The sequence below is a fragment of the Ornithorhynchus anatinus genome, chromosome 2 (assembly GCF_004115215.2).
Source record: "Ornithorhynchus anatinus isolate Pmale09 chromosome 2, mOrnAna1.pri.v4, whole genome shotgun sequence".
Lineage (NCBI taxonomy): Eukaryota > Metazoa > Chordata > Mammalia > Monotremata > Ornithorhynchidae > Ornithorhynchus > Ornithorhynchus anatinus.
The window spans coordinates 22,668,183-22,694,780 of record NC_041729.1 but is presented as its reverse complement, the minus strand read 5'-3'; the positions used below and the strand labels follow the sequence as shown (position 1 = coordinate 22,694,780).

Below are 26,598 nucleotides of genomic sequence, written 5' to 3'. Positions count from 1 at the left end.
TAAGGGTCATACAGTCTAGGGGTGGAAGGCAAACACTTAAAATTCTAACTCTCAAACATCAGTACTGTCACTAAGCTGTCACTCACCAGTCCCAGTCCAGAAACAGCAAAGACTCCAAAGTTATAAATATTTTTAAAAAGCCACGCTCTGTGCTCCTCTGACCTGCTAGTCTGGTGGAGGGAGGGAAGGGCTTGGGCATCACAATTGCAGTGGCCACTCTTGGGCAGGGAGGTCTGAGGCCACTACCTTCAAATGGCTAAGGCCCACACTTTGATTCTACAGTTCATTCAATAGTATTTATTGAGCGCTTACTATGTGCAGAGCACTGTACTAAGCGCTTGGAATGTACAAATCAATGTTGCTCACAGATATCCTAGCCAGGAGAACTGGTAGCTAGGTATAGCTACTTGCTTTGGAGTGTTTCTCAGATGCTTTTTCTTCCACCAGTGGCAGTAAGGCCTTTCAATATGTTAGAGTTGTTTCCTCAATTAAGGATGTGCTGTTCTACTGGAATGAAGTGAAGAGGAATTACTGGCCTTTCGTTGGCTGTGGATGAATTACTTGGGGAGGGAGGTTGTAGTTGGAAGGCTTTACAAAAATGATGTTTGTTAAGGCTTTACTATCTGCCAGACACTGTAGTAAGCGGTGGAGTAGATACAAGAAGAATAATCAGGTTGGACACAGGCCCTGTCTCACATAGGGCTCACAGTCTTAATCTTCATTTTACAGATGAGGTAACTGAGGCACAGAGAAGTGAAGTGATTTGCCCAAAGTCACAAAGCAAACTTGCGGAGCCAGGATTAGTACCTAGGTCCTCTGACTCCTAGGTCCAGACTCTTTCTACAAAGCCACACTGTTTATTTATACATTTCCCTGTTTCTCTAGTTGTGTGGTATGTCAAGCCATCAATCTCTTTGTGTCTTTGGAGGAAATCAATCCAACCAATACAGTTTGGGCTCCTGGAGCCGAAATTTCTCACAAGATTGCACTGTAGAGGTTTTGGCTGCTATGAACTGAAAGCACCATGAATGCTCAGCTTGGGCTTCTACTCATTCTTTTCCAGGCCACCTGTGCTCTGTGCTCCTCACAAAATTATATCTGAATAGCCCCCTTGTACATTACCACCTATAACGTAATGTCTGACTCCACTTCTAGTCTGGAGACTCCTTGAGGGCAGGGATAACATTGACTGATAGGCTCACTGCTTTGGAATCTCTGGAAACAAGTCCTTCTTTTTTTTACCAGGTTGGATCTTATTTTATCTAGAGGATATTTGTTATTTGCATTCTGGGGACCTTTCTCAGTCAGTCAGTCATATTTAATGAGCACTTTCTGTGTGCAGAACAATGTACTAAGCACTTGGGAGAGTACAATACAAAAGACTCATTCTCTGTCCCTACAAGCTTATTGTTTACAGTCTCCCTTTCCTTTAGTTAGCCCCCAGTAGACAATAATAATAATAATGATAATAGATTTAACATGTCTCATGCCAAGATTGACCATTCTTGAGATCAGACCTGTTTTCATTCGCGGTGACTTGTTAGATGAAGAACTTAACTGCTCTGAATGAATATTATATTTTTTTTCTTTTCAGAACCTAAGGGCCAGAAGCACAAAGGATTCCAAAGATCAGACCACAAAAAATTCTTTGGAAAGTGAGTTCTCTACCACGATAACTGTTTTTGAGGCCTTTCAGTGTAGAGGGGAGGAGGACTAAAGGGAGGAAGAGATGGGGGAATTAGAGGGTGAGCTGTTGCAGCCGTGAATGGAGAAGGTGCAGCTCACCTGGGAGGGTGTCCCAGGACTAAATTCTCCTTCCCAGCCAGTACACTCTCCGACAGTGCACAAATATATAAGAGGGGCCAAAACGAATTAAATTGTCACACGGTGAACTGAAATGTAGTTGAATCAGGAAGGAGAGAACATTAGAAACATACTGAAAAAGCCTCAAACAATGCAAGATAACACTAGACCGGTGGAAGTCAGCAGCAATAGCCGACAGGTCAACCTAGCAGGTGGCAAGTTGGAGAGGGAGACTTTCTCAAGCAGAGGCTTTAGAAAGATACTGATATCCAGAAATACATTTGAACCAATTACAAGTGCTGCCAAGTTGTGTATGGCTATAAAAGAAGGTCTATAAATATATTTATGCACACCCTTCAAGATCAAGTAGATGTGCAGTGAATCTCGTGAAGAGGCTCCTGCCCAAATGAACAGTATGGATGTAGAAGTCAGCATCTTTGGTGCCTGGGGCATAGGACGAATGACGGAAACTCTTCAATTGTGAATGCAGCAGCAGCAGAAAGGCACTTTGGGCCAGCTATGACAATACAAAACTTGTTATTTAATGGCCAGCTGTCAGGGGCAAAAAGAGGAGTGAGCTGTTGCACTCCACCATTTTGCCTCCTGGATCTAGAGCAGCATATTAGTCAAAACAACTAAGGGAAGAAACTAAGCAGCAGTGAGCACAAATATACCCCGGAGCAGAGGGTGTGTGCGGAGTATTTTATGAAAGCATGTGGCTCAGGAAGAGCTAGAGTATAGCACTGGTGATAGACACAGTTCAGGCATATTATGCCAGATGGATCAGGCGCTGGCCCAGTGTCAGGAGAGCAGGATGGTTGGAGTGTGTAAATGGCCACTCACAAAGCCAAAGCCAAGCTGGGTGGATCCGATGACAAAACTCCTTAGCTGGAGAAAGAAACAAAGCCTGTGCAGTCAAAACAAAATGGTAAAATGTTGGTTTGTGTTCATGGGAATTTGGACAAGGAGAAATCAGACAAGTGTAACAACTGTTATAAAAGCCCTAATCCATTATTCCTAAAATTATATGTATTTTGACTCATTTATTCTTTTAGTAGCCAGATATTACGTGGTTTGCTCAAGGTCCTGCAGGTGGTCATTGGCAAAGGCCAAATTAAAATCTAGGTCTTCTGAAATTTGCTGCAGAGAGTCTGCTTCTAGGATCCAGCACAGGCTACACTACTGCAATACCGGAGTGAGGATTTTGAGTTCCATTTCCAAGCAGCCCAACTTCTGTGGCTTCTCTCAATAAAATAGTGGTGACGGACTCAACCTCAGTGCAGGTTAAGGGAGGCTTCATGAATTAGTGTCTCTAAAGCCCGATGAGTTACAGAGACTGTGTCCAACCCAATTTGCTTGTACTCTCCCCTCCCCCAGTGCTTAGTACAGTGCCAGGCACATAGTAAGTGCTTAACAAATAATGCAATTATTTATTTAAAGCATTTGTAAATCCCTGGGAGAAAAATGTTTGAAGAAGTGGTGGTCTTTAGAGGCGCCTGTAGTGTCCAAATCATTTGCTCTTGAGCTGATCAGCCTCTAGAAACCTATAAATAAATATTGGGCCCCTTGGGGTGGGAGTCCCGTACCCCGAAGGGCGAACCTCTCACCATGTAAAGAAAGGTGGTGCCAGGCTCAAGGTGGAGAAGGTGCCCCTTGTGATCCAGTAGAGGAACCATTAAGATGCAAGACTTTAGAACAGGAGATTCGCCTCACCCCTAAGATTAAAGGCTCCTTATAGCCGGGGAACATATTTATAGGCGGGGAACATATCCGCTAATTCTGTTGAAGTGTACTCTCCCAAGCACTTAGTACAGTGCTTTGCACATAATAAGCGCTCAATAAATACCACTGATTGATTAGCAGAATTCTGAGGTGTACATGTTTTAGAGTTTGCTGGGAGGGTCTGTGCTTCTTGGTCTAATGATATAGAGAGGAGTGGTAGTGTTGTGTGTGAATGTGTGGGGGGGGGGACGTGTGCGTGCCTACATACCACACTGTAGGACAATTTCTTATTTGCTTTTTGCTCAGGCTTGAGGGGATGGGTATTGGGGTGCAGTGATCCAGTGGGTGTGTCTTCATAATCACTTCCCTGCCACTCTTCTCCTCAGCACTGCTGTACAAGCCAGTGGACCGAGTGACCCGCAGCACACTTGTCCTTCACGTAAGTCAGAGGTCTTTTCTGGAATTTACCTGAAGAGTCCCTACTCCGGTGTTGGAAATAGGAGGGCCACAAGTGCATCTGTATAACAGCTAGTTGCAAATTTTGTTAGTCTAGGCTCAGGCAGTTTTCGAGCTGGAATTTTATTGCATCTGTGGAAATTGGGGCTCCTTGTTTAGCCTGGTCTCTTTTCTGTTTGATTCAGATTTGATTTTCTCTCACTGATTCAGATTCCTATTCTAGAGGGTTAATCAGATACTGAGGTAGGTTGGGGTGGAACAGGGGAAGACGGGATGCTAGCAGAACTACAGGGAAGGAAGATTTATCTAGTTGATCCAGGAGTTTCCATGACACATTTTGTCTCTAGCTTCTGAGAGGGGAAGCCAGTAAAGTCACCTTTCTTAACTGTCTCCAAGTTTTCATTCCCAAATACCCTCAATCTGTGTACTAAGAGGATTTAGACTGAGTCAGAAACCCATTGTCCTTAGGCACAACTGAGTGAGAATCTGGAAAAATAAGAGATACTTTAGGCTCTGTAAACAAGCACAGAAATAGGCAGGACCTGTATCTGTAGAAGAACTTTGTTTCCCCCTGACTGCTTAGATCTTGCTTAGATCTTCTAAAATTAAAAAGTTTGGAGTTCCTTAGGACATTCTGCCAAAGAATTTTCTAAAAAAACACACCAAACCCTTCTGGGAAAGATGAGATTCTGTGGTGGTGGTGGTGAAAATTGTAACTTTAGCCGCTCTTGGGAGATAATGTTATAACTAATGCCAGTAGAATGAGGAGTGGAGGCAAATACCATTTACTCCTAACTGAATCTATCTTTTCTTGTTTGGGAGCAGGATTTGTTGAAACACACGCCCTCCAGCCACCCTGATCATCCTCTGCTTCAGGACGCACTCCGCATCTCTCAGAACTTCTTGTCTAGCATCAACGAAGAGATCACTCCCCGCAGACAGTCCATGACGGTGAAGAAGGGAGAGGTGAGGTCTTGACCCTCAGTGACTGGGGCTTTTTCCTTTCATTCATTCAATCGTATTTATTGAGCGCGTACTATGTGCAGAGCACTGTACTACGTGCTTGAAATGTACTTTTGCTACCAGCCGTTGCCTTTTCGAGGCGAATACTGGATGCAAGAGTTTTGCTTGCCTCGTAGGCCAAGCTTAAGAGAAGCGACATGCCGTAGCTAAAAGACCGGGAGTCAGAGGACCTGGGCTTTGATCTCAGCTCTGCCACATGCTTGCTGTGTGATCTTGGGCAAGTCACTTAACTACTCTGTGCCTCGGTTTCCTGTAAAGTGGGAATTGAATACCTGTACTCCCTCTTACTTCCATTGTGAGTCCCATGTGGGAAAGGGACTGCATCCAACTTGAATAACTTGCATCTCCCCCAGTGCTTAGAATAGTGCTTGAAAAATAGTGAGCACTTAAAAAATGCCACAGTTGTTATTATCATTATTATTATTCAATTGTATTTATTTAGAGCTGACTGTGTGCAAAGCATTGTACTAAGCGCTTGGGAGCGTGCAATATAACAACAGACACATTCCTGCTCACAATGAGCACGCGGAGTAGAGGGGGAGAGACTATCATCATCATCATTACAGAAGCATCATGGCCTTGTGGTTAGAGCACGGGCATGGTAATCAGAAGGACCTGGGTTCTAATCCTGGTTCTGCCCCTTGTCTGCTCTATGACCATGGGCAAATCACTTAACAGATCCGTGCCTCAGTTATCGCATCTGTAAAATGGGGATTAAGACTGTGAACCCCCTTTGGGATATGGACAGGATGCCACCTGATTACTTTGTATCTACCCCAACACTTAGCACAGTGCCTGGCACTTAAATGCTTGTTTTATTATATTATATTCAGTGGGACCAAAATACCATTAAAAGAAAGATGCAGGAGTCCTTTTACGTGGTAGCTTGGACTTCCGACTGAACTCTGAGGCTCTGTGCAAGATAAGAGGTTTCTCACCTTTGGTGGACTTTGGCTTTAGAAGCTAGTTCCTTGGTGTAGACAGCCTCACAACCTCCAGAGAGGGGATTTCTGTATGGGTGCTTTCTTCTCACAGCTCTTTCTACGAAAGCAGGAAGTCCTAAGCCAGAGACAGAAGCGTCGAGGCGACATGTAGGCTTTGGTTGGGGCCATATGCTCTAATGTCTTGTTGACTCTTCTGGCAAGAATGCTGAATGGGGCTTATAGTGCAATCCCATCATGGACTTGGGGTCTCGGTTTGAGGAGGCAGGAGCACAGTGAGCGATGAGAAAGAAGGCTATACAACAATCCAAGTCCCTGCTGGGCTCAGCCCCTTCCAGATGCTCTTTCCTTAGGAGGCGCATCTGTTTTAGGAAACACGGACTCACAGAGAGCTTCCCCTTCCCAGCCAAGATCAGAGACAGAGATGGAGAAGCAGTGTTTCTTAATGGATAGAACACGGGCTTGGTTGTCAGAAGGATCTGGGTTCTAATTCAGGCTCCTCCACTTGTCTGCTGTGGACCTTGGGGAAGTTACTAAACTTCTCCGTGCCCCAGTTACCTCATTTATAAAATAGGGATTAAGCCTGGGAGTCCCATGTAGGGCATGGATTGTGTCCAACCTGATTATCTTGTATCTACCCCAGTGCTTAGTACAGTGTCTCACATATAGTAAGTGCTTAACAAATGCCATTTACAAAAAACTAGAGACTTGCAATTGGGAGCCACATTTGTTTATATAGGATGGCGGTGCTGAACATGAGAATAGATATAACTCTGGCCTCTAACGATACGGAGGTGGGCGATACCTAATGAATGGCTTGTTTCTGTCAATCTCCCCTGTTAGACTCTAAGTCCCCTGAAGACAGACACTGTATCTCTCTCTGCTTCTGGTCGACTCTACCAACCGCCCAGCGCAGTGCTGGGAGAGGCGCTCAATAAGTACTATTAATGGATCAGGGGCTATGAGCAGGGAACGTGTCTATCAACTCAGTTTTATTGTATTCTCCCAAGTGCTTAGTACAGTGCTCTGCACACATTAAGTTCTCAATAAATGTGATGGATTGGAGAGGCTCCCCATCCTACCAGGGTAGGATCAACCCCAGGGGGTTCAGGCCTCCTCGGAGAAGAACAAGGAAGTTGCCAACTGAACAGGGGTAGATGCAGGGAAGTGCTCATTGGTTCGTTAGTTAGGGACAAACCTTGGCTTCTGGGGTCACGACCTGGAAGTGACAGAAGATGCATTAGCTGGGGTTGTGAACTGGCTGTCACTCTGCTTCGTGAGCCACTTTTCCTCATTTCTTAATACGCAACATTGTTTCGCACCCACAGCGTGCTGTTAGCATTCTAGAAAGACACCTCCCCTGCTCTCTAAGATCATCGCACGATGGATGACTCCCACAGCTAAAGCTGATGGGCTGCCTCCTACCTCTGAATTGAGAGGCGAGCTTCTGTCCTAACCTTTTCCCCCTGTGCCTGCTTCAAGGAGGGGGTGTAAGCATTTCTGAAAAGGGAAAGTAGGTTCAATGGAACTTTTGGCAGAGAGAGATGGGTGTCTACTGCATTTTAGCTGCCTCCCTCACTTTCATCCCCTCAAGGCATAAGCCACAGCTGGCTTCTTCCTGTGGATCTCCTCTCCTTGAAAAGGCAGGAAACTTTCCTCCCTTTTCTCCACACTTGGTTAAAACGACAAAGGTTGTAACTGGGCTGTAGTAATGCTTGGAATTTATCCAGCGCCTTGGTATTTCCAAATATGTGTTCGTATCGCATATCTCATTATTATGCAGTAGTAAAAGATGGCTATCACACCCATTTTCCAGATGAGGAAACTGTGGCAGTGTGGTAAATGACTTGTCCAAGGTCATTCATCAGGCCAGAGCCAGAGCTGGGCCGAGAACTCAGATCGCAGGCTCTCAGAGCCACGCTCTTTCTGCTAGACTGAGAAGAGTCTTCGACTCAGGCCAGAGTGTCAATGATAGTTGACTGTAATTGTTCTGAAAGTTGAGTTGGCTTCTAAGAGCTACTTCCTGATTTGTAGGATTTCTAGTCCAGCCTAGACTTTCTAAGGTGCCCCTCCTTCAGGCCTGTAAGTGGCATTTCAGGTTGAGGATTCACTCATCTAAACCTTGAATTTATTCAGCATTTAGTGTCTTGCTCCCTGAGAATAGGATGGCATGTTTTTGGATCTCCTAATTGGCTGCTTTCTATGTATGATGCTGCTGGTGTAACTTTAATGAATATTCCCTGTGATTCTATGGTTCTTGTTTATTATTTATCTCCCTTCCGCTGATCATTTGAGGGGCCTGGGAAAGCTTATAGAAATTTAACACCATTTCCCCTAACAGGTTTCCAGCCAGGCCAAGCAAGAAATGAGACTAGAAATTGATTTCTGTTTGCTGGGTTGAGGATAGTTTTTTCATCAGCAGGTAGAGAGAAACCAGGTGTGAAATGCACCCATCTCATTTAATCCGCTCAAGAACAAGTGGGCAAATTGAGGAAACAAGAGTGAGAGTGATCACAAACGAGAGAATGTAAGATTCTATGGAAAGAAAGGAGGAAAACTATGATAATCAAGAAAATGGATTTCAAGAAAGCAACCTAGTAGAGAGTTAAAAGGATCCAGTAGTGGGAGGTGTTGACACAACAGCCCTGACAGCTTTGATTTCCCTTGGGATAGAATTTAAGCTAGCTGTTGAGGACCGTCAGTCAATCAGTGGTATTTATTGAGCGCGTACACTGTACTAAACAACCGAATTGGCTGATACATTCCCTGCCCATAATGAGATTACAGTCTAGAAGGGTGAGTCTTCTGTTCTAATGCTTCAGAGATGCTAATTCACAAAGTCTCCCTGTACCTGGGCTGATGTTGGGTCTGTCACCGCTAATTTACTGAGAGAAGTAACAGCGGTTGTCCAGCTTGGAAGTAGAATCCAAAATCCTCACTCTAGGATTTCTCTAATAATGCAGCCATTGCTGGATCCTAGAGCAAGTTTCGGGAAGGTCCGGATTCTAGTTGCTTTGAGTTGTGTGATTCTCTCTGGATTATCTGGAGCTGACTCCTACTGAAGATAAGGCATTGATTATCTGCAGTTCTTAAACAATGTCTACATGGTGCTGAGGTCAGAGGTTCAAATCTCATTGGGTCCCAAATCGTGCTGGGATAATTATGGTACTTGTTAGGCACTTACTGAGGGTCATGCACTGTGCTAAGTGCTGGGGTAGATACAGGATAATAGGTCAGATACAGTCCCTGTACTGCCTGGGCCTTACAGTGTTAGTAGGAGGGAGAACAAGTATTGAATCCCCATTTTACAGATGAGGAAACAGGCAGAGAGAAGCTAATGACTTGCCCAAGATCAACCAGCAGGCAAATGGTGGAGGTAGGATTAGAACCCCAGTGCTCTGACTTCCAGGCCCTTGCTCTTTCCCCTAGGCCTTATAAAGTACAGTTCACCCTCTGCTTCATTTCCACACACTGGTGTGACATTAAGCAGAGAGTCATTCAGGAGCTTGACTCAGCTAGTTTTCAAAGGTTTCTGCCTTTTTTTTTCCACCAGCACTGGCTCTTCAAGAGCTGTCTAACAGTTTGGAAGCAAAGCATGAATCCCTTCCCCAGCCTAGCTCGTGAATCCTGGTTCTCCTGTGCTTCTGAGAGACCTCCTGGTTGTGCTCTCTGTTATCTGTGTTCATGAAAAAATTACCTATGAGCACCAAGAATTGAAAACTGTGCTCATTCTCTTACATTCAATCTCTCGCTTGTCTCTGGTGAACACCAATCCCCGCACCCTGGCCAGGGTCAGGACTTGAGGCGGGGAAGTCAGGAGAAGCAGTGTGGTCTAGTGGATAGAGCACGGGCCTGGGAGTCAGAAGAACCTGGGTTCTAATTCTGGCGTTGCCACTTGTCTGCTGTGTGACCAAGGGCAAAGTCACTTCACTTCTCTGGGCCTCTGTTACCTTATCTATAAAATGAGAATTGAGATTTTGAACCCCATGTGGGAAAGGGATTATGTCCAGTCTGATTTGCTTGTATCCATCCCTGCACTTAGTACAGAGCCTGGCACATAGAAATCTCTTAATAAATTCCACAACTATCATTATTATTAGGGTGTCTTCGGGCTGGGGGCAGAGGTAGGATAAGGGTACCTTGGAATCGGCCAGATACAGCACCATGAAAGCTAAGCCCAGTTTAATTGCGAGAGTTGGCTGGGCACTGGGAGATGTGGAAATCTATTCTTGGCTCCACTGTTCCAAATCTATGTATGTCTCATGGTATTTACCTACAAAGGTTATCCATCTGCCTCCAGAAATGGTGTGAGGGAGGAGGTTTTGAAAGAGCTGAGAAGCAGCGTGGCCTAATGGATAGAGCACGGGCCAGGTAGTCGGAAGGACGCGGTTCTATTCCCAGCTTTGCCGCTTGTCTGCCGTATGACCGTGGATGGGCATGTCACTTCACTTTCTGTACCTCAGGTCCCTCATCTGTGAAATGGGGATTGAGACTGTGAGCCCCTTGTGGGACATGAACAGTGTCCAATCTGATTACCTTGTATCTACCCCAGCACTTAGTAACAGAGGTGCTTAACGTTAAGTGCTTAACAAATATAATTTTTTTAAAAAGCGCTGGCTGTGGCGGCCAACTCAGGAATTAGAGGTTAAATTTCTGGATCACAGACGGTCCCCAAGGCTTGTTCACAGGGACAAAGTCACGCAAGTGTGGTCTTTTTTTTAGTGGAACTTTTACCTCTTTTCAGAAACCCCAGCGGTCTATACGAAGAGAAGCCGCCTCTCGTGGCTCTCCCAAACCCAACCTGGAAGGTTTGAAGATGATTTTGATTGCAGCCCTCTAGGTTAGCAGATGAGTTCTCACCCTCTTTGAAAGAGGCAGGTCCCATCAGCCCTTTGTCCACGGGTACAGATAGGAAGACCCAGACTGCCTTGCAGAGATGGGTCTTCCATGGCCAATGTTTTCTTTTGATTTTATCATCTGGAAGTCCTGTGGCTCCCAAGATGGTGGCTTGGAGTCTGGGAGCCCTCGGTTCAAAGGGCCTAACTCTAGGCTCTTATAAGATACCATTGTATTTCCTGGTGACTGGATTTCCAGTGTCGCTGGGCTCTGCCCTTTGCGTTCAGGACCAAATTGGAACAGAAAAGCCAGTTAATGTAACCGTTGCAGGTAGGTTCAGAAAACTCTTCAGGCCCTTAAAAATGATTGCTTAGTTCCCAGAATTTCCAACAGAGCTAAATACGTCTGTCTATTTTTCTATTGTCCTCTCCCAAATGCTCAATACAGTGCTCTGCACACAGTAAGCGCTCGATTAATAGGACTGACCGACCAACTGGCTGTCTTTACCAAGGTCACATAAATGATGTATCTTGTCGCAGGGCTGCTCAGCAGCCTACGGAACAGGACTGAAGCTATCATGTGTAAAGAGCCACCCTAACAACCTGGCCACGGTTTGAGCACTATGAGAGGAATATTAACTCCTTTGGACCTCTAGTGGATCCCACAATCCACGATGCAAGGCACTAAGCAGCCCCCTAGTAGTCAGTGGAAAGGTAATGTTCCTCCCAAAGTGCTCAAATGACCACCAAGTCAATGGTTAATAATAATATTGATGATATTTGTTAAGCGCTTACTATGTGTCAGGCACTTTCCTAAGCGCTGGGGTAGATCCAAGGTCATCAGGTTGTCCCACGTGGAGCTCACAGTCTTAATCCCCATTTTACAGATGAGGGAACTCAGGCACAGAGAAGTTAAGTGACTTGCCCCAAAGTCACACAGCTGACAAGTGGAAGAATCAGGATTGGAAGCCACGACCTCTGACTCCCAAACGCATGCTCTTGCCCCTGAGCCAAGCTTAAGCGAACACAATGCAACAAAGTTGGAGGACACATTCCCTGCCCACAAGGAGCCTAGAGTCTAGAGGGGGAGAATAAATTTAATCCTTGGGTTCATTATCAATCTGAAATTTATTCGGTCGTATTTATTGAGTGCATACTGTGCGCAAAGCACTGTACTAAGCAATTGGGAAAGTACAATAAACAGACGCATCCCCTGCCCACAACGAGCTCATAGTCTAGAGGGGGAGACAGACATTAATATAAATTACAGCTGTGTACATGATGATGATGGTGGTATTTGTAAAACACTTCCTATGTTCCAGGCACTGGGGTGGATACAAGCAAATCTAGTTGAATAATAATGTTGGTATTTGTTAAGCGCTTACTATGTGCCGAGCACTGTTCTAAGCGCTGGACAGTCCCTGTCCCTTGTGGGGCTCACAGTCTTAATGCCCATTTTACAATTAAGGTAATTGAGGCCCAGAGATGTTAAGTAATAAGAATGATAATAATGATGGTATTTGTTAAACGCTTACTATGTGCCAAGCACTGTTCTAATGGCTGGGGTAATGAGGCAATCAAGTTGTCCCACATGGGGCTCACAGTCTTAATCCCCATGTACAGATGAGGTGACTGAGGCACAGAGAAGTTAAGTGACTTACCCAAAGTCACACAGCTGACAAGTGGTGGAGCTGGGATTAGAACCCATGACCTCTGACTCCCAAGCCTGTGCTCATTCCACTAAGCCTCACGGCTTCCCCATGTGACTTGCCCAAGGTCACAAAGCAAGCAAGTGGCAGAGTCAGAATTAGAACCCATTAGACCTCCTGACTTCCAGGCCTGTGCTCTATCTACTACGATAAGTGCTCTGGGGTTGGGAGGGGGGATGAATAAATTTATGAAGCTCAGTAGGTCATGGACTGATAATTTTTTTTGTCTAGGCCTTAGAGCTGGGTGAATTTTCATGATTGAGTTAACCCCGTGTAATCATCAAACTATGAAATCTCTGATGTTAGGTCATTCCCTACACAGTCATTTCCTATTGTCCCTTCTCTGTGCCCTGCATCAAGTGAGAGTCCCTCCCCACTGAGCGCCCTCCACTACCCGCCAACCTACCAGCCAGCCATGTTTTGGGTCTGCCCACGAGTCTTTGCTTCCTTCCCAAAGAACTCTCTTATTCCCGGCCTCCTGCAGAATGCCCCGGGTGGCTTTTTCTTTCCAGTTTTGGAACACGATGCCAGGTTGGGAGGTAGTTTTCAGGTTCGTTGCATCCCAGAGGCGAGCAGACAGACAGAGAGGAACACCAGGAAATGATGGTGTTCAAGAAGTGGCAGAGGGAAGGAGTCAGACACAAGAATAATAATGGAGGTGATGATCTGAGATGTAGATAAAGGAGAAGACTGTTTAAATTTGATCTGGAAAAGAGCCTGTGAGCCGATGAGGTGTTTAGAGAATTTCAGAAGGGCATAAAGGCTCCCTACACTGGTCTGCGCTGTGGAGGTAAAGCTTTTGGCCTCTAATAATAATAATAATAATAATAATAATGGTGGTATTTGTTAAGCACTTACTATGCGCAAAGCACTGTTCTAAGCGCTGGGGGGATACAAGGTGATCAGGTTGTCCCGTGTGGGGCTCACAGGCCTAATCCCCAATTTCCAGATGAGGGAACTGAGGGACAGAGAATTTAAGTGACTTGCCCAAAGTCACACAGCTGGCAAATGGCGGAGCGAGATTAATAATAATGTTGGTATTTGTTAAGCGCTTACTATGTGCCAAGCACTGTTCTAAGCTCTGGGGTAGACACAGGGGAATCAGGTTGTTCCACATGGGGCTCACAGTCTTAATCCCCATTTTACAGATGAGGTAACTGAGGCACCGAGAAGTTAAGTGACTTGCCCAAAGTCACACAGCTATGTGGCCGAGCAGGGATTCGAACCCATGACCTCTGACACCAAAGCCCGTGCTCTTTCCACTGAGCCACGCTACTTCTCTAGACTGTAAGCTTGTTGTAGGCAGGGAATGTGTCCATTTATTGTTATATTTTACTCTCCCAAGCGCTTAGTACAGTGCTCTGCACACAGTAGGCCCTCATAAATACAACTGACTGAATGAATGAATTCACTGGAAGGGCTTTTCAGAAAAAAGAAGAGCATTGCCATCATGCTCCCACTCTCCCCCACTGACCCCTGCAGGGTACACTGTAGTACCCTCAGTTGTCCCCGTAACCTGAGGCACAGGCTGTCAGTGCAGTCGGGGTCAGGCTAATAATCGTCAACGTGATATTTGTTAAGAATTTACTATGTGCTAAGCACTGGTGTAGAAACAAGTAAATCAGGTCGGACCCAGTCCCTATCCCATATATGGCTCATGGTCTAAGCAGGAAGGAGAACAGGTATTGAATCCCCATTTTACAGGTGAGGAAACCGAGGCCCAGACAAGTTAAGTGACATACCCAAGGTGACTTGGCAGGCAAGTGGCGGAGCCAGGATTGGAACCTGGATGTTCTGACTTCCAGACCTGCCATCTTTCCACTTGGCCATGCTGCTTCCCTCAGGACTGTAAGCTTATTCCAGGTAGGGAATGGGTGCTGATTCTGTTATACTCCCCCAAGCACTTAGTACAGTGCTCTGCATCTAGTAAGCACTCAATAAATACCATTGATCGATCGATTGCTTGCTTCCTGAGGTGGGAATGTTTCCCTGGTATCCCCGACCTTCTCCTGCATTACTTATCCAGTCCTCCCGTAGCTCAGCCTCCCCAGATGATGATCCACATTGTAAATATTTCTCAGGCGTTCTTGGGGAAAGGCGTCTGAGCCAGAAACCACCCGGGAAGGAATTCTGTGGGGGCCGGTTCCCTCGGGACCCACTGACTGTTGTTGGAGGTGAGGTGAGGAGAAGCAGAGCTCCTTGTTGTACAGCTCTGCGGATTGTCACCAGGAGAAAGGGAAAGCTTTATAAGTCTCTCTCGCCATTCTCTTCGAGTTTCCTGGAAGCTGGCGGGGAAATCCTTTTATTGTAACCTTTGACCCTCTCGCTTAACCCTTCAAGGGGGAGGAGTCGCAGCAGGGAAAGAGCTTATCATTAGTGAGACCTGCTCTGCTGCTCCTACTTCCTGGCACGGCTTTGCAGTCTCTCGTGAGCCACCCAGGAGGCCCCTCTGTTAGGGAGCCTTCATTCATTCAGTCATTTATTGAATGCTTATTTTATGAAGGGCACTGTACTAAGCACTTGTGAGAGTACAGCGCAAAAATTAACAGACACCTTACCCTGCCTACAAAGAGCTTACAGTCTAGAGGGCCCGAACCGAAGTGGAGCTGAGCCAGTGACACCTCTTCTCACTAACTCCCTTTGACCTCCCAGACCTGCCACCTGCCAGGTGAGGAGACCATCCTCACCTCGCCACCTCAGAGGTATTTGATACAATCCGAACATCTTCCATGTAAGAGCCTGAGCGTCGTACATGTGCAACATGGCGATCCTCAATGGCATCATAGTTTGGCCAACAGAAGAGCAGAAAGCGAATAATAACGTCACCCAAACCAGTATGGGAAGCAGCATGGCCTAGTGGAAAGAGCATGGGGTTGGGAGTCAGAGAACCTGGGCTCTAATCCTGGCTCTGCCAGTTGGTTACTGTGTGGCCTTGGTCAAGTCACTTAACTTATCTATACCTCAGTTTCCTCAACTGTAAAATGGGAATCAACTCCTACTCTCTGCTACTTAGACTGCGTGCCCCACGTGGGACGGGTACTGTGTCCAACCTATAAACTCGTATCTATCCCAGCGCTTAGAACGGCGCTTGGCACATAGTAAGTGCTTAACAAATATGTAAGAAAAAAAACAACTCATAGTCTTGTCCCTCTGAAGCCTAAAGTTTGTATCTCTTGGGAACCCAGGAAGAACCTCCAGATTCAAGGCTTCTTTGTGGTTATTAAGCACCAAAAGCCTTTTCTGGTTTGGGAGACGCTAGCATCTGGAGCTGAGAGATTCTTTCCTAGGCAGCGTAAGGATCCGATCCCCGCAAGTCCTGGACACTTGCTCTGAGACGGACTCCTTTTCGGTAGGGCTTAGCAATGAATAATATTATGAGAAGAATTCCTGGCTCTGGGTGGTGGGGGGGAGAGGGAGAGGAGGGGAGCAGCTGGCTCCTCGATTCAGCTGTTACAGGTTTTAGATTTGTGTTGGCAGAGTGGAGACTGGAACAAACTCCCCCAGACCATGACGGGAGATTCCCGTGCGTCCTTGGGATTTTGAGGCCCCGAATGAGGTTATTTTTGGCCGGAGCTCACTGCAGGCAGGAGCCCAAATGAGAGTAGATTGTTAGAGCAGGAGTATGGGTGGTAAAAGAGGCTAAAGGCAGCAGTTTTTGAGGCAAATTTTCTTGACAGGTGGGAATATTTTTCCATCACTAAGTGGGAAGCTATCAGAGGAAACCCAAGGGGGACACCACTGATTTTGCATTTTGATGCATATACCCCATCTCTCCCTATCTCCTTGTGGGCAGGGGACATGTCTACCAACTCTGTTATATTGTACTCTCCCAAGCATTTGGTAGAGTGCACTGCACACAGTAAGCACTCCATAAATAGAATGAATTGATAAGGGTAATAGCAATAATGGAATTTGTTAAATGCTTCATTCATTCATTCAATAGTATTTATTGAGCGCTTACTATGTGCAGAGCACTGTACTAAGCACTTGGGATGAACAAGTCGGCAACAGATAGAGACAGTCCCTGCCGTTTGACGGGCTTACGGTCTAATCGGGGGAGACGGACAGACGAGAACGATGGCAATAAATAGAGTCAAGGGGAAGAACATCTCGTAAAAACAATGGCAACTAAATAGAATCGAGGCGATGTACAATTCATTAACAAAATAAATAGGGTAACGAAAATATATACAGTTGAGCGGACGAGTACAGTGCTGTGGGGATGGGAAGGGAGAGGTGGAGGAGCAGAGGGAAAAGGGGAAAAAGAGGGTTTAGCTGCGGAGAGGTAAAGGGGCGATGGCAGAGGGAGTAAATGCTTTTACCTTACTTTTAGGAAGTAAATGCTTCCTATGTGCCAAGCACTGTACTAAACTCTGGGGTGGATACAAGCAAATCGGGTTGGACACAGTCCCTGTCCCACGTAAGGCTTACAGTCTCAATCCCCATTTTACAGATGAGGAAATGGAGGCACAGTGAAGTGACTTGCCCTAGGTCACGAGCGGGCACGTGGCGAAGCCGGGATTAGAACCCATGACCTTATGACTCGCAGCCCTATGCTGTATCCACTAATCCATGCTTCTTCTCAGATTGATAACTCTGGAGTTCTCCTTTAGCCCCTGGAAAAGAATGTAAGAGAAGTAGCTATGCTGTTCCTGAATGACCAAAGACCAATGGCCTTTTCATCCCCAGCAGTGGCAACAAGAATTCGGATGAGCTATGTGATAATCGCCCTCCTTCAAGTCCATCCTCAGGGGTATAGAGTGCCATTTAACAGGCGTAACTTCTTCCTCTACATCCCTATCTTTACTCCTAATGAATAAGAGCGTAATTATTTCAACCTTCCATCTTTTTTTTTCCCGCTCTTCTCACTCCCAGCAGGTCCTCTTTGGCCTTCAACCAATAAACCCCAGATTCCAGTCATCCGTGATTGGCTATGTGTGTGTGTGATGGGGGCGAGGAAGAGCTCTCTTCCTTTGCATCCTGGAAGGGCCAGAGGTGACTTGATTCTCAAGGAGCAGCCAGGAATTTTCCTTTGTGTTGTCTGGCTGCATGAAGTCTGACTCAGAGTTAGTTGGATCGTGTCTCTGCCTTAGCCTCTTTCCTACCCAGAGTCGATGAATGAGCTAACAGAGAACAAGCAGACATGTTGCAGCTCTTGCTGAGGTGGGGGCCTACCTCTTTGACAGTATCGAATGCTGGAAAAACTTCCTTGGAAATGAGACGCCACCATCACTCTCTGCTCCCAAGCAATCATTCCGGGCTCAAGTGTGAGTCTGGGTAGTCCTTTGATGTGAAGAGAAAGGAAACTCTTGATGTTGGAAGTGGGACTCCACTCTCCATCCTTTCATGTTCATGTGTTTCTCTGAGGCGGACAGAAAAAATAGAAATTTCAAAGCCGGGGGAAATTGAGGGGGCCTATGGAGTCTCGACACATTTGTCGTCAACCCAGTTTATCAGAGGATGGACTGATGGCTTGACTGACTAGATATTTTGTAGGTGGCACTTTGGGCCTAGTTCTGTAATAGGGCCTTGGGGAGAGTAACAGTGAAATAAATTAGATGTGGTCTCCGCCATCAGGGAGCTTACAGTCTAGGTGATGATTGTCTAGGTTGCGGGTTCCAGGAGTTCTCTGGAGTCAGAATTGGTTTGCAGGGCATCCTCGGGTGTCAGAAGCAGAAGCCGGTGCTCTCAAACCAGGGTGCCGTGTCAGAGGTGGGCCTAGGCTCCGTCTTTCTCACCCCTGAAGCAGGCTAAGTGTTCTCTTTCTCAGAGCGGTTTCCCAGAGAGGAAACCTTTCAGTCTGCCTGGGCTGCTGTTGCACCCGGTGGTGGATGATGTCCGGTGGTGGCCGAGGCCCGATGGTGACCGAGGCCCGGCCGTGGCCCCGGGCCAGTGGTAAATGAGACCCGGTGCTGGCGGCCGAAGCACCAAGCAACATCTCCAGGATCCGCTGTTGTCCCACTCCCGGGCGACCTGGGGCCCTCACTCCTGACTTGCCCCATGCCAATTAGCAACATTTCCGGATTTTGAGAAGCTGAGGTAACTGAGGCACAGAGAAGTGAAGTGACTTGCCCAAGGTCATACAGCCAACGTGTGGCAGAGCTGGAATTAGAACCCAGGTAAGGCCTTCTGACTCCCAGGACCATCATCTATCCACTAGGCCATGCTGTTCGTAATCACTGAAATTTCAACTGAACGGAAGGGCTTTGAAATGGATTCCTTCTCCGGGGTGAGAGGATTAAAGTTCTGAGAGGAAGAAAAACACACTAGCCAGAAAGAACTGCTAGAGCAACAGAACTGAGAAGCAGTATGGCCTAGTGGATAGAGCACAGGCCTGGGAGTCAGAAGGACCTGGGTTCTAATCCAGGCTCTGCCACCTGTGTGCAGCGTGACCTTGGGCAAATCACTTCGCTTCTCTGGGCCTCTGTTCCCTCATCTGTAAAATGGAGATTAAGGCTGTGAACCCCACATGGGACATGGACTGTGTCCAACCTGATTAGCTTGTATCCACCCCAGTGCTCAGGACAGTGTTTGACACATATAAAGCGCTTAAAAAATGCCATCATTATTATTTTGTGGCACAGGGACTATGTCCAACCTATCTTGTATCAACCCCAGCACTTAGAACTGTGCTTGGCACATAATAAGCACTTAACAAATACCGTTAAAAAAGAAAAAGCTGTGCATACCCAGTTCAGGATTTAAATCTCAGCCGTAGACCCAGCCCGTAACATGCGTCTCAACTTGAGCTCTTCCATCCTGTGTCCAACAGCATCGGCAGCTCCTGAAGGACAGTTTCATGGTGGAGCTGGTGGAGGGGGCCCGTAAGCTGCGTCATGTCTTTCTCTTCACCGACCTGTTCCTGTGCGCCAAGCTCAAGAAGCAAATCGGAGGGTAAGTATTTCCCCCGCCTCCGGGCCTTAGCTGGGGAAGGCAGAAGAACTCAACCCTCAGGAAGACGCCGGCTGCTCAGAGCCCAACCCATACCATGCTCACAGCGGGCCACGGTGGCCCTGGACGACATGCCTTGTAACAGCGTGGTCTAATGGCTAGAGCACGGGCCTGGAAGTCAGAAGACCTGGGTTCCAGTCCTGGTTCTGCCAACTTGTCTGCTGGTGACCTCGGGCAACTCACTTCACTTTTCTGTGCCTCAGTTCCCTCATCTGTCAAATGGGGATTAATCCTGTTAGCCCCATGTGGGGCGCGGATTATGTCCAACCTGATTGGCTTGTACCTACCCCAGCGCTCAGTACAGTGTCTGGCGCATAGGAAGCTCTTAACAATTACCGTAACAACCACAACGAAATCTGACCCTTTTCTGGTGACTCCCGTGATCGCTTGATGCTGTGGACCATTTCATGTAATCATTTGGAAAGCAGCAGCCTTTTCATTCACATCTCCCCCCAAGACATACACTTTCTCAACACTCTCCTCCCATTCTTGTCATTAGCCCTTTCCCGTTGCTGAGCTGGTGGAGGTTAGTAAATAGCACAGAGCCGACTGCCTTTCTGTGCTGGCTCTAATGGTACGTCTGTGAAATATATTTATGCTCTGGCTGTTTGGTCCATTCATTTCAACCTACCCGTTGGGCTTTTAATTAGAGCCAGGAGGGAAGAGTAACTTTTGGCATCAACATTTCTAGAGAGCGGTCTGGCTGAGAAAGTTGTAGAAAGCGAGGGTGGACTTCAAAGCCCCCCGACCCTTCTGCCTTCCAGGAAAAACCAGCAGTATGACTGCAAGTGGTACATTCCACTCACGGACCTGAGCTTCCAAACAGTGGATGAGTCCGAGGCCGTGCCCAACATTCCACTGGTACCCGACGAGGAGCTGGAGGCCATGAAGATCAAGATCTCCCAGATCAAGAGCGATATCCAGCGAGAAAAGGTAAGGGAAGGCAGCCAGAGCCACTGTGCAAAGCAACCATTCCCAATCCATGGTATTTAATGGGTGCTTAATACAGTAGAGTTGCAATCAATCAATGGTATTTATTAAGCGCTTACTATGTGCAGACCACTGCACTAAGTAAGCTCGTTGTGGGCAGGGAACGCGTCTGCGAATTCTGTCGTATTGTGCTCTCCCAAGCGCGTGATACAATTTGAGAAGCAGAGTGGTTTAGGAGATAGAGCACAGGCCTGGGAGGCAGAAGGACCTGGACTCTTCCCCATGTCTGTTGAGTGATCTTGGGCAAGTCACTTAAAAGTGTGACCCTCATGTGGGACAGGTACTGGATCTAACCTGATTAACCAAACTGATCTACCCCAAAGCTCAGAACAGTGCTTGGCACATAAGTACCTATTTAGTTCTATTATTTATTATTATTATGCTCTGCATACGGTAAACACTTGATAAACACAATTGATTGATTGTCTGCATCAGTTCCCTCATCTGTAAATTGGGGGTTAAAACTGAGAGCACCAAATGGAACATGGACCGTGTCTGACCTGATTAGCTCATATCTACGCCAGTATTTAATACAATGCCTGGCACATAGCGCTTAACAAGTACGGTAAAAAAAACACATAATAGTAATAATGTTTGTTTGGCTTCCGTGGTACTCTCAAGTATGTCGTACAGTGCTCTGCACTAAATAGACATGCAAAAAATACTACCATTGATTGACTGAGGGGGTGATTCCCTTCATCCCTTCCCATTTAATAACAAATATCTGTTAATTCTCTGAAGATTATTCCCAGAGTTTATTTGACTCTTTCCTCCACTTTTGTGACTGTGGATGTCTCCTTTTTCCTCTTCCGCAGAGGGCAAATAAGGGCAGCAAAGTCATAGAGAGATTGAAAAAAAAGCTGTCAGAACAGGAGTCCTTGCTCCTGCTGATGTCTCCCAACATGGCCTTCAGGGTGCACAATCGCAATGGCAAGGTGAGGACACTGAATCGGCTCTTTTGTGCTCTCTCAAACGCTGTCTCCTCATTTCTTCTTGAATGTTTAACTCTGTATTTCCACCCTTTCCTACCGTGTCCCAATGATGTGTATAAGCAGGCCTGAAACGCAGTCGGAGGTGGCAGGGGAGGCCTGGGCGGGGCAGATCACCGACCTGCTGCCTCCTCTTTTCTCCCTTTGGGGAGGTGCCACAGGTTGGCACCAGCTCCTGGGTCTCTGGCTTTCTGTGCCCTGCCCAAATCTAGAGCCCTGTGATCCTGGCCATGGTAAGGCCCCAGAAATACCAGGAACCCCAGATCTCAGCAGGGGAGGAAATAGTGAAGCCTTAGAGGAAGCAGGTGGATGACAGGTATGTAAGGGTAAGGTCTCGGATTCTGCCCCTTGGGGCCGGCTGAGTCTTTCCCCGAGCTGCGGAGAACCAGTTGACAGGACTACTTAGTGGCGAGAATGGATCCTGCACTCTCAGATTTCAACCCAAACCTCAATTCGGGGTTTCTGGTGGCCAGAGCTAGCTTATTCATTCATTCATTCAATATTTATTGAGCGCTTACTATGTGCAGAGCACTGGACTAAGCGCTTGGAATGTACAAATCGGTAACAGATAGAGACGGTCCCTGCCCTTTGACGGGCTTACGGTCTAATTGGGGGAGACGGACAGACAAGAAGGGAGGCTTGCATTAAGGTGAGTGTTTGAATCACACTGGATGGAACTGAAACAGCGTGGCCTAGCGGAAAGAGCCCGGGCCTGGGAGTCAGAGGACCTGGGTTCCAATCCCAGCTCTGCTATGTGACCTTGGGGAAGTCACTTAGCTTCTCTGGGCCCCAGTTCCCTCATCTGTGAGATGGGAATTAAGACTGTGAGCCCCATGTGGGACATGGACTTCAACCTGAATAGCTTTTATCTACCCCAGTTTTTAGTAGCACAGGTCCTGGCCCTTAGCAGATGCTTAACAAATAACAAATATGATTAAAAAAATGGACTTGCACATCTGAGAATATCTGAGTGTAAAGTGATCTTGCTCTCTAGCTGCCCAACTGGCTGGAAGAGCTTCTCTAGTGAGGTTGGTGTCAAGGTGGATGGATTTTAGAGCTGGTGATCCTGTGGTGTTGGGGGATGGTACCACCTTGCCTGTCATCTGGCAGATGACTTTGTGCAGGTACAAAGCTACTTCTACTGGCTGTCTTAGAAACATCCTCCCCAGCCGTTTTGAAACAGCCCCTTTTTACATCCATGGGCTTGGCCCCATCTTCCCTGCCCCATAGCAGGCTCCGTCCTAAACAGGGTGCCTGGCACAGAGATCTGTTCCTGTGATGTGCCCACAGCTGGCATAGGAGCTGTCTTTGCCAGAGATCCAACAGGCAAGGAAGGACGGGGGGAGTGAGGGGAGATCATTGGAGGTACCTTATCAGCAAACGTCTCTGCTTGGCACTGACAGGCTACTGCCAAAAGATAGTTTCTGCTGCCAAATTCCAGCTGGCTGTCGACCCAGGGCTGTGGCGAGGAAGTTCATGCAGCTAGAACCCTCACTGATAGCGACAGAGCACTGCAGGGAAGCTCCTGTCAGCAGAGGTTGGGTCGAAACAATCACACTGTAGCCCCTTCCACCAGCCTGCTTAGCCTGAAAGATGACACGGTGTCTGTTTTTGTTTTTTTCTTGCCCATTTTAGAGTTACACATTCCTAATCTCATCTGACTACGAGCGGGCAGAATGGAGGGAGAACATTCGGGAGCAGCAGAAAAAATGTAAGTGTGTTCTAGATTAATATTGACTGATTCATTTATTCATTCAGTCAGTCATTTATTAAGTGCTTACTGTGTGCAGACTGCTATACTAAGCATTTGGAAAAGTTCAATACAGCAATAAAGAGTGACAGTCTCTGCCCACAACGAGCTCTCAGTCTGATTTCCTGCAGCCCGGTGTGGCTAGAGGTCTCTTGCCTGGCTACGGAAGCCAGCTTATAGCTTTGAATTCTCATGCCCCACAGACACACCCACAGAACAACTACAGCGCTCGTGTAAATTTCTCATACGAAAAGTGGGTACCGGTGCTCTCAGGAAATTCCAGTGGGAAAGTTTAAAATTTTCAGTCCTAAACTGAGCTGCTTTATAGTGGTCCCCATCACATGGGGCAGCAGTACATATTCTCCTATAGATTGTAAACTCCTCGAGGGCAGCAATTATGTCTTAAAGTCCTCCTTTTTCATTCAATCGTATTTATTGAGCGCTTTCTATGTGCAGAGCTCGGTACTAAGCACTTGGGGGAGTAGAATATAACAATAAATAGACACATTCCATGCCCAGAATGAGCTTACAGTCTGGGTGAGGGGGCAGAGGAGAGAGACAGACATTAATATGAATAAAGTTACAGATTTTTTTTAAGCTGTGGGACTGGGAAGCGGGAAGAACAAAGGGAGCAAGTCAGGGTGACACAGAAGGGAGAGGAAGAAAAGGAAAGGAAGGCTTAGTTAGTTAGGGAAGGCCTCTTGGAGGAGATGGGTCTTCAATAAGGCCTTGAAGTGGGGAGAATAATTGTCTGTCGGATTTGGTGCCAGGGGCAGGGGAGCGTGGAATTCCAGGCCAGAGGCAGGATGAAGGCGAGGGGTCGATGTTCCCCAAGGGCCCAGTACAGTGCTGTGCCAGATTAGATGCTCAATAAATAATATTGAAACAGATACTGACATTCTTTCTCCAAATGGGGGAGAGGCCTTTTATTTTCATGGTATTTGTTAAACACTACTATATGCCAGACACTGTTCTAAGCACTGGAGCGATACAAGGTAATCAAGTTGGACACAGTCCATGTCCCTCATGGGGCTCACAGCCGTAATCCCCATTTTACAGATGAGATAATTGAAGCCTAAAGAAGTTAAGGGACTGGCCCGTGGTCATTCATTCAGTTGTATTTATTGAGCAATTACTGTGTGCAGAGCACTGTACTAAGCTCTTGGGAGAGTACAATACAACAATAAGCACAGCAGACAAGTAGTGGAGGTGGAATTAGAACTCAGGTCCTTCTAGCTCCAAGGCCCATGTGCCTTCCCCTAGGCCACGTTGCTTCTCCCTTGTGATCAAGTGGTGCCCCTCCTCTTCGCCTCTCATTGTGAGCAGGGAATGTGTATATTTATCATTGTGTTATACTCTCCTAAGCGCTCAGTTCAGTGCTCTGCACACAGTAAGTGCTTTTCAATACGACTGAATGAATGCCTCACTCCTCCTTCTGTTACTGCTGAGCCATTGCCGGTGAGTTGTAGTTGAGGAAAGCTAGTCACTTTTGCCCCCAGCAGAACGCAAGTTTTTATTGGCAGCCAAAGCATTTTGCCTTCAGTACCTGAGCCCAGAGTAATAGTGTGCTAGGAGGATTGGATGATTCATTTGGTCTTCTGACTTTTGTTGCAGGTTTTAAAAGCTTCTCCCTCACTTCAGTAGAGCTTCAAATGCTAACCAACTCCTGTGTCAAACTTCAGACTGTCCACAACATTCCTCTCACCATCAATAAAGAAGGTGAGGACAGTCTCCATCTGCCGTACGGATGACCAATATGTGGACTGATTTCTTCTTCTTTTTAATATTTTTATGGTATATTTTAAGTGCTTACTTTATACCAAAAATCTTCTAATGGCTGGGGTAGATACTGGTGATTTCCTTTTGAAGTAGATTTCCTTTCTAACTTCACTGGGGCATCGTGGATATGTTGCCTGAAAGTTTTATCATTTATAAATGTGTATTTATAATTTTCTTTGACCAAACCTGAAGATCATTAGACTTTATCCTTCGATCTGACAGTTGAACAAAACAAATCCCAAGGAGAAAACGGTACCTAGAAAGTGGAGTTTTGCCAGCTGCCGTGCCAGGTCTAGGAGGAAAGTTTGGAATAAGAATTGACGAGCAGATGTAAGAGTATTATCTGGTGTTCCGGAAACTGTAGGGGTTAATCAGGCTGATTGCATACTAGCTGACTTCGGGCAGGTAATCTCGTTGTAAATCTTGATCAAGCACAGCCTCTTCCCTTGCCGTCTTGCTTTCTATCCAAGAAAATGTAAATTAATCTCTGGTTTCTTGCACAGATGATGAATCTCCTGGACTGTATGGATTCCTGAATGTCATTGTCCATTCAGCCAATGGATTCAAACAGAGTTCAAGTAAGTAGGATGTATCTAGTTTGGGAGACAGGTTGTATGGAATTTGGAAGGGGGGGATCCTCAGATTAGCAACTCTGCATATAGAAATTGGGGCATTAATGCCATTTTCAGATAAATCAAAGTCCTCAGATGAATAGAGACTAGCATATTCAACCCCCAAGTCCCCTAGGCCAATCTCGAGTGAGTGGAGTTGAGTCTGTGACCCAGGACATTTCTTGGCTGCATTTGTCTTTTGGGATTCACCATTTTCCGACCTCATTTTGGCTTAGACACCCAGTCTTTCGACTGAACACATCTTTAAGGCTGTGTCAACTGGGCGCTCTAGCCGTTACTCTCAGTTTTATATAATGTATTTCTCAGTTAGAACACCTGAAAATTTACAAGATTATTACTTGCTCATAACCCAGTACTTGAAAAATTACCTCCAAAGAGCCCTGAAATCTCATGAGATTCAGATTATCCGGTCCAGCGTCGTGGCTGAAATTGAGCTGTCTTGCCTTTGTATGTTTTGCTCCTTCCCTCGGGAGAGTGAATGCAAATAGGAATTTAGAAACCCAGAACATCATTTATGTAGGTTTGTCTTTTTTCAGAGAGGTTCAAAATGTTGTACTGAGAACTCAAAGGAAGTTAAAGAATTGGAAAACCACATAAAAAGAATGTACCTAGTCATGTAATAGATTCAGCAGACAAACAGTTCCACTAAACACTAGACAAGTATCAAAAAAGCCTCAAATAAAATCCAGTGTTAAAATGTGATCTTAATCCTAAACTTGAGTTTAAGCAGTTTTAGGATTCCAGGAATGTCTGCTTAGCCCATTCATTTCCAGCACTGTTTTGGGTTCCCCATCTTTTTATGGTATTTGTTAAGGGCTTACTATGTGTCAAACCATATTCTGAGCACTGGGATAGTGTAAGTGCAAGAACAGGTTCATAAGGGTAATTCAGGCACACAAAAACCATTAGGTGTAAGCAACTTTAATACCACAGCATACTCACATTCAGACGAAAGGTGCACGGGGAAACCGCTGTGAGCATAATAGACCGACGTAGGTATGGAGTAGTGGATAGAGCA

The 26,598-nt window shown here is 46.4% G+C and overlaps 1 protein-coding gene across 1 annotated transcript in view; it reads left to right on the top strand.

The window, feature by feature from the left end:
• BCR (BCR activator of RhoGEF and GTPase) overlaps positions 1-26,598 on the top strand; it is a 191,775-nt gene that overhangs the window by 124,904 nt on the left and 40,273 nt on the right. The window contains exons 7-15 of the mRNA XM_029049806.2: positions 1,595-1,655; positions 3,912-3,964; positions 4,807-4,947; positions 19,262-19,383; positions 20,205-20,373; positions 21,246-21,365; positions 23,055-23,130; positions 24,784-24,888; positions 25,452-25,526. Of these exons, the coding sequence (XP_028905639.1) occupies positions 1,595-1,655; positions 3,912-3,964; positions 4,807-4,947; positions 19,262-19,383; positions 20,205-20,373; positions 21,246-21,365; positions 23,055-23,130; positions 24,784-24,888; positions 25,452-25,526 (922 nt within the window). The remainder of the gene's footprint in view (positions 1-1,594; positions 1,656-3,911; positions 3,965-4,806; positions 4,948-19,261; positions 19,384-20,204; positions 20,374-21,245; positions 21,366-23,054; positions 23,131-24,783; positions 24,889-25,451; positions 25,527-26,598) is intronic.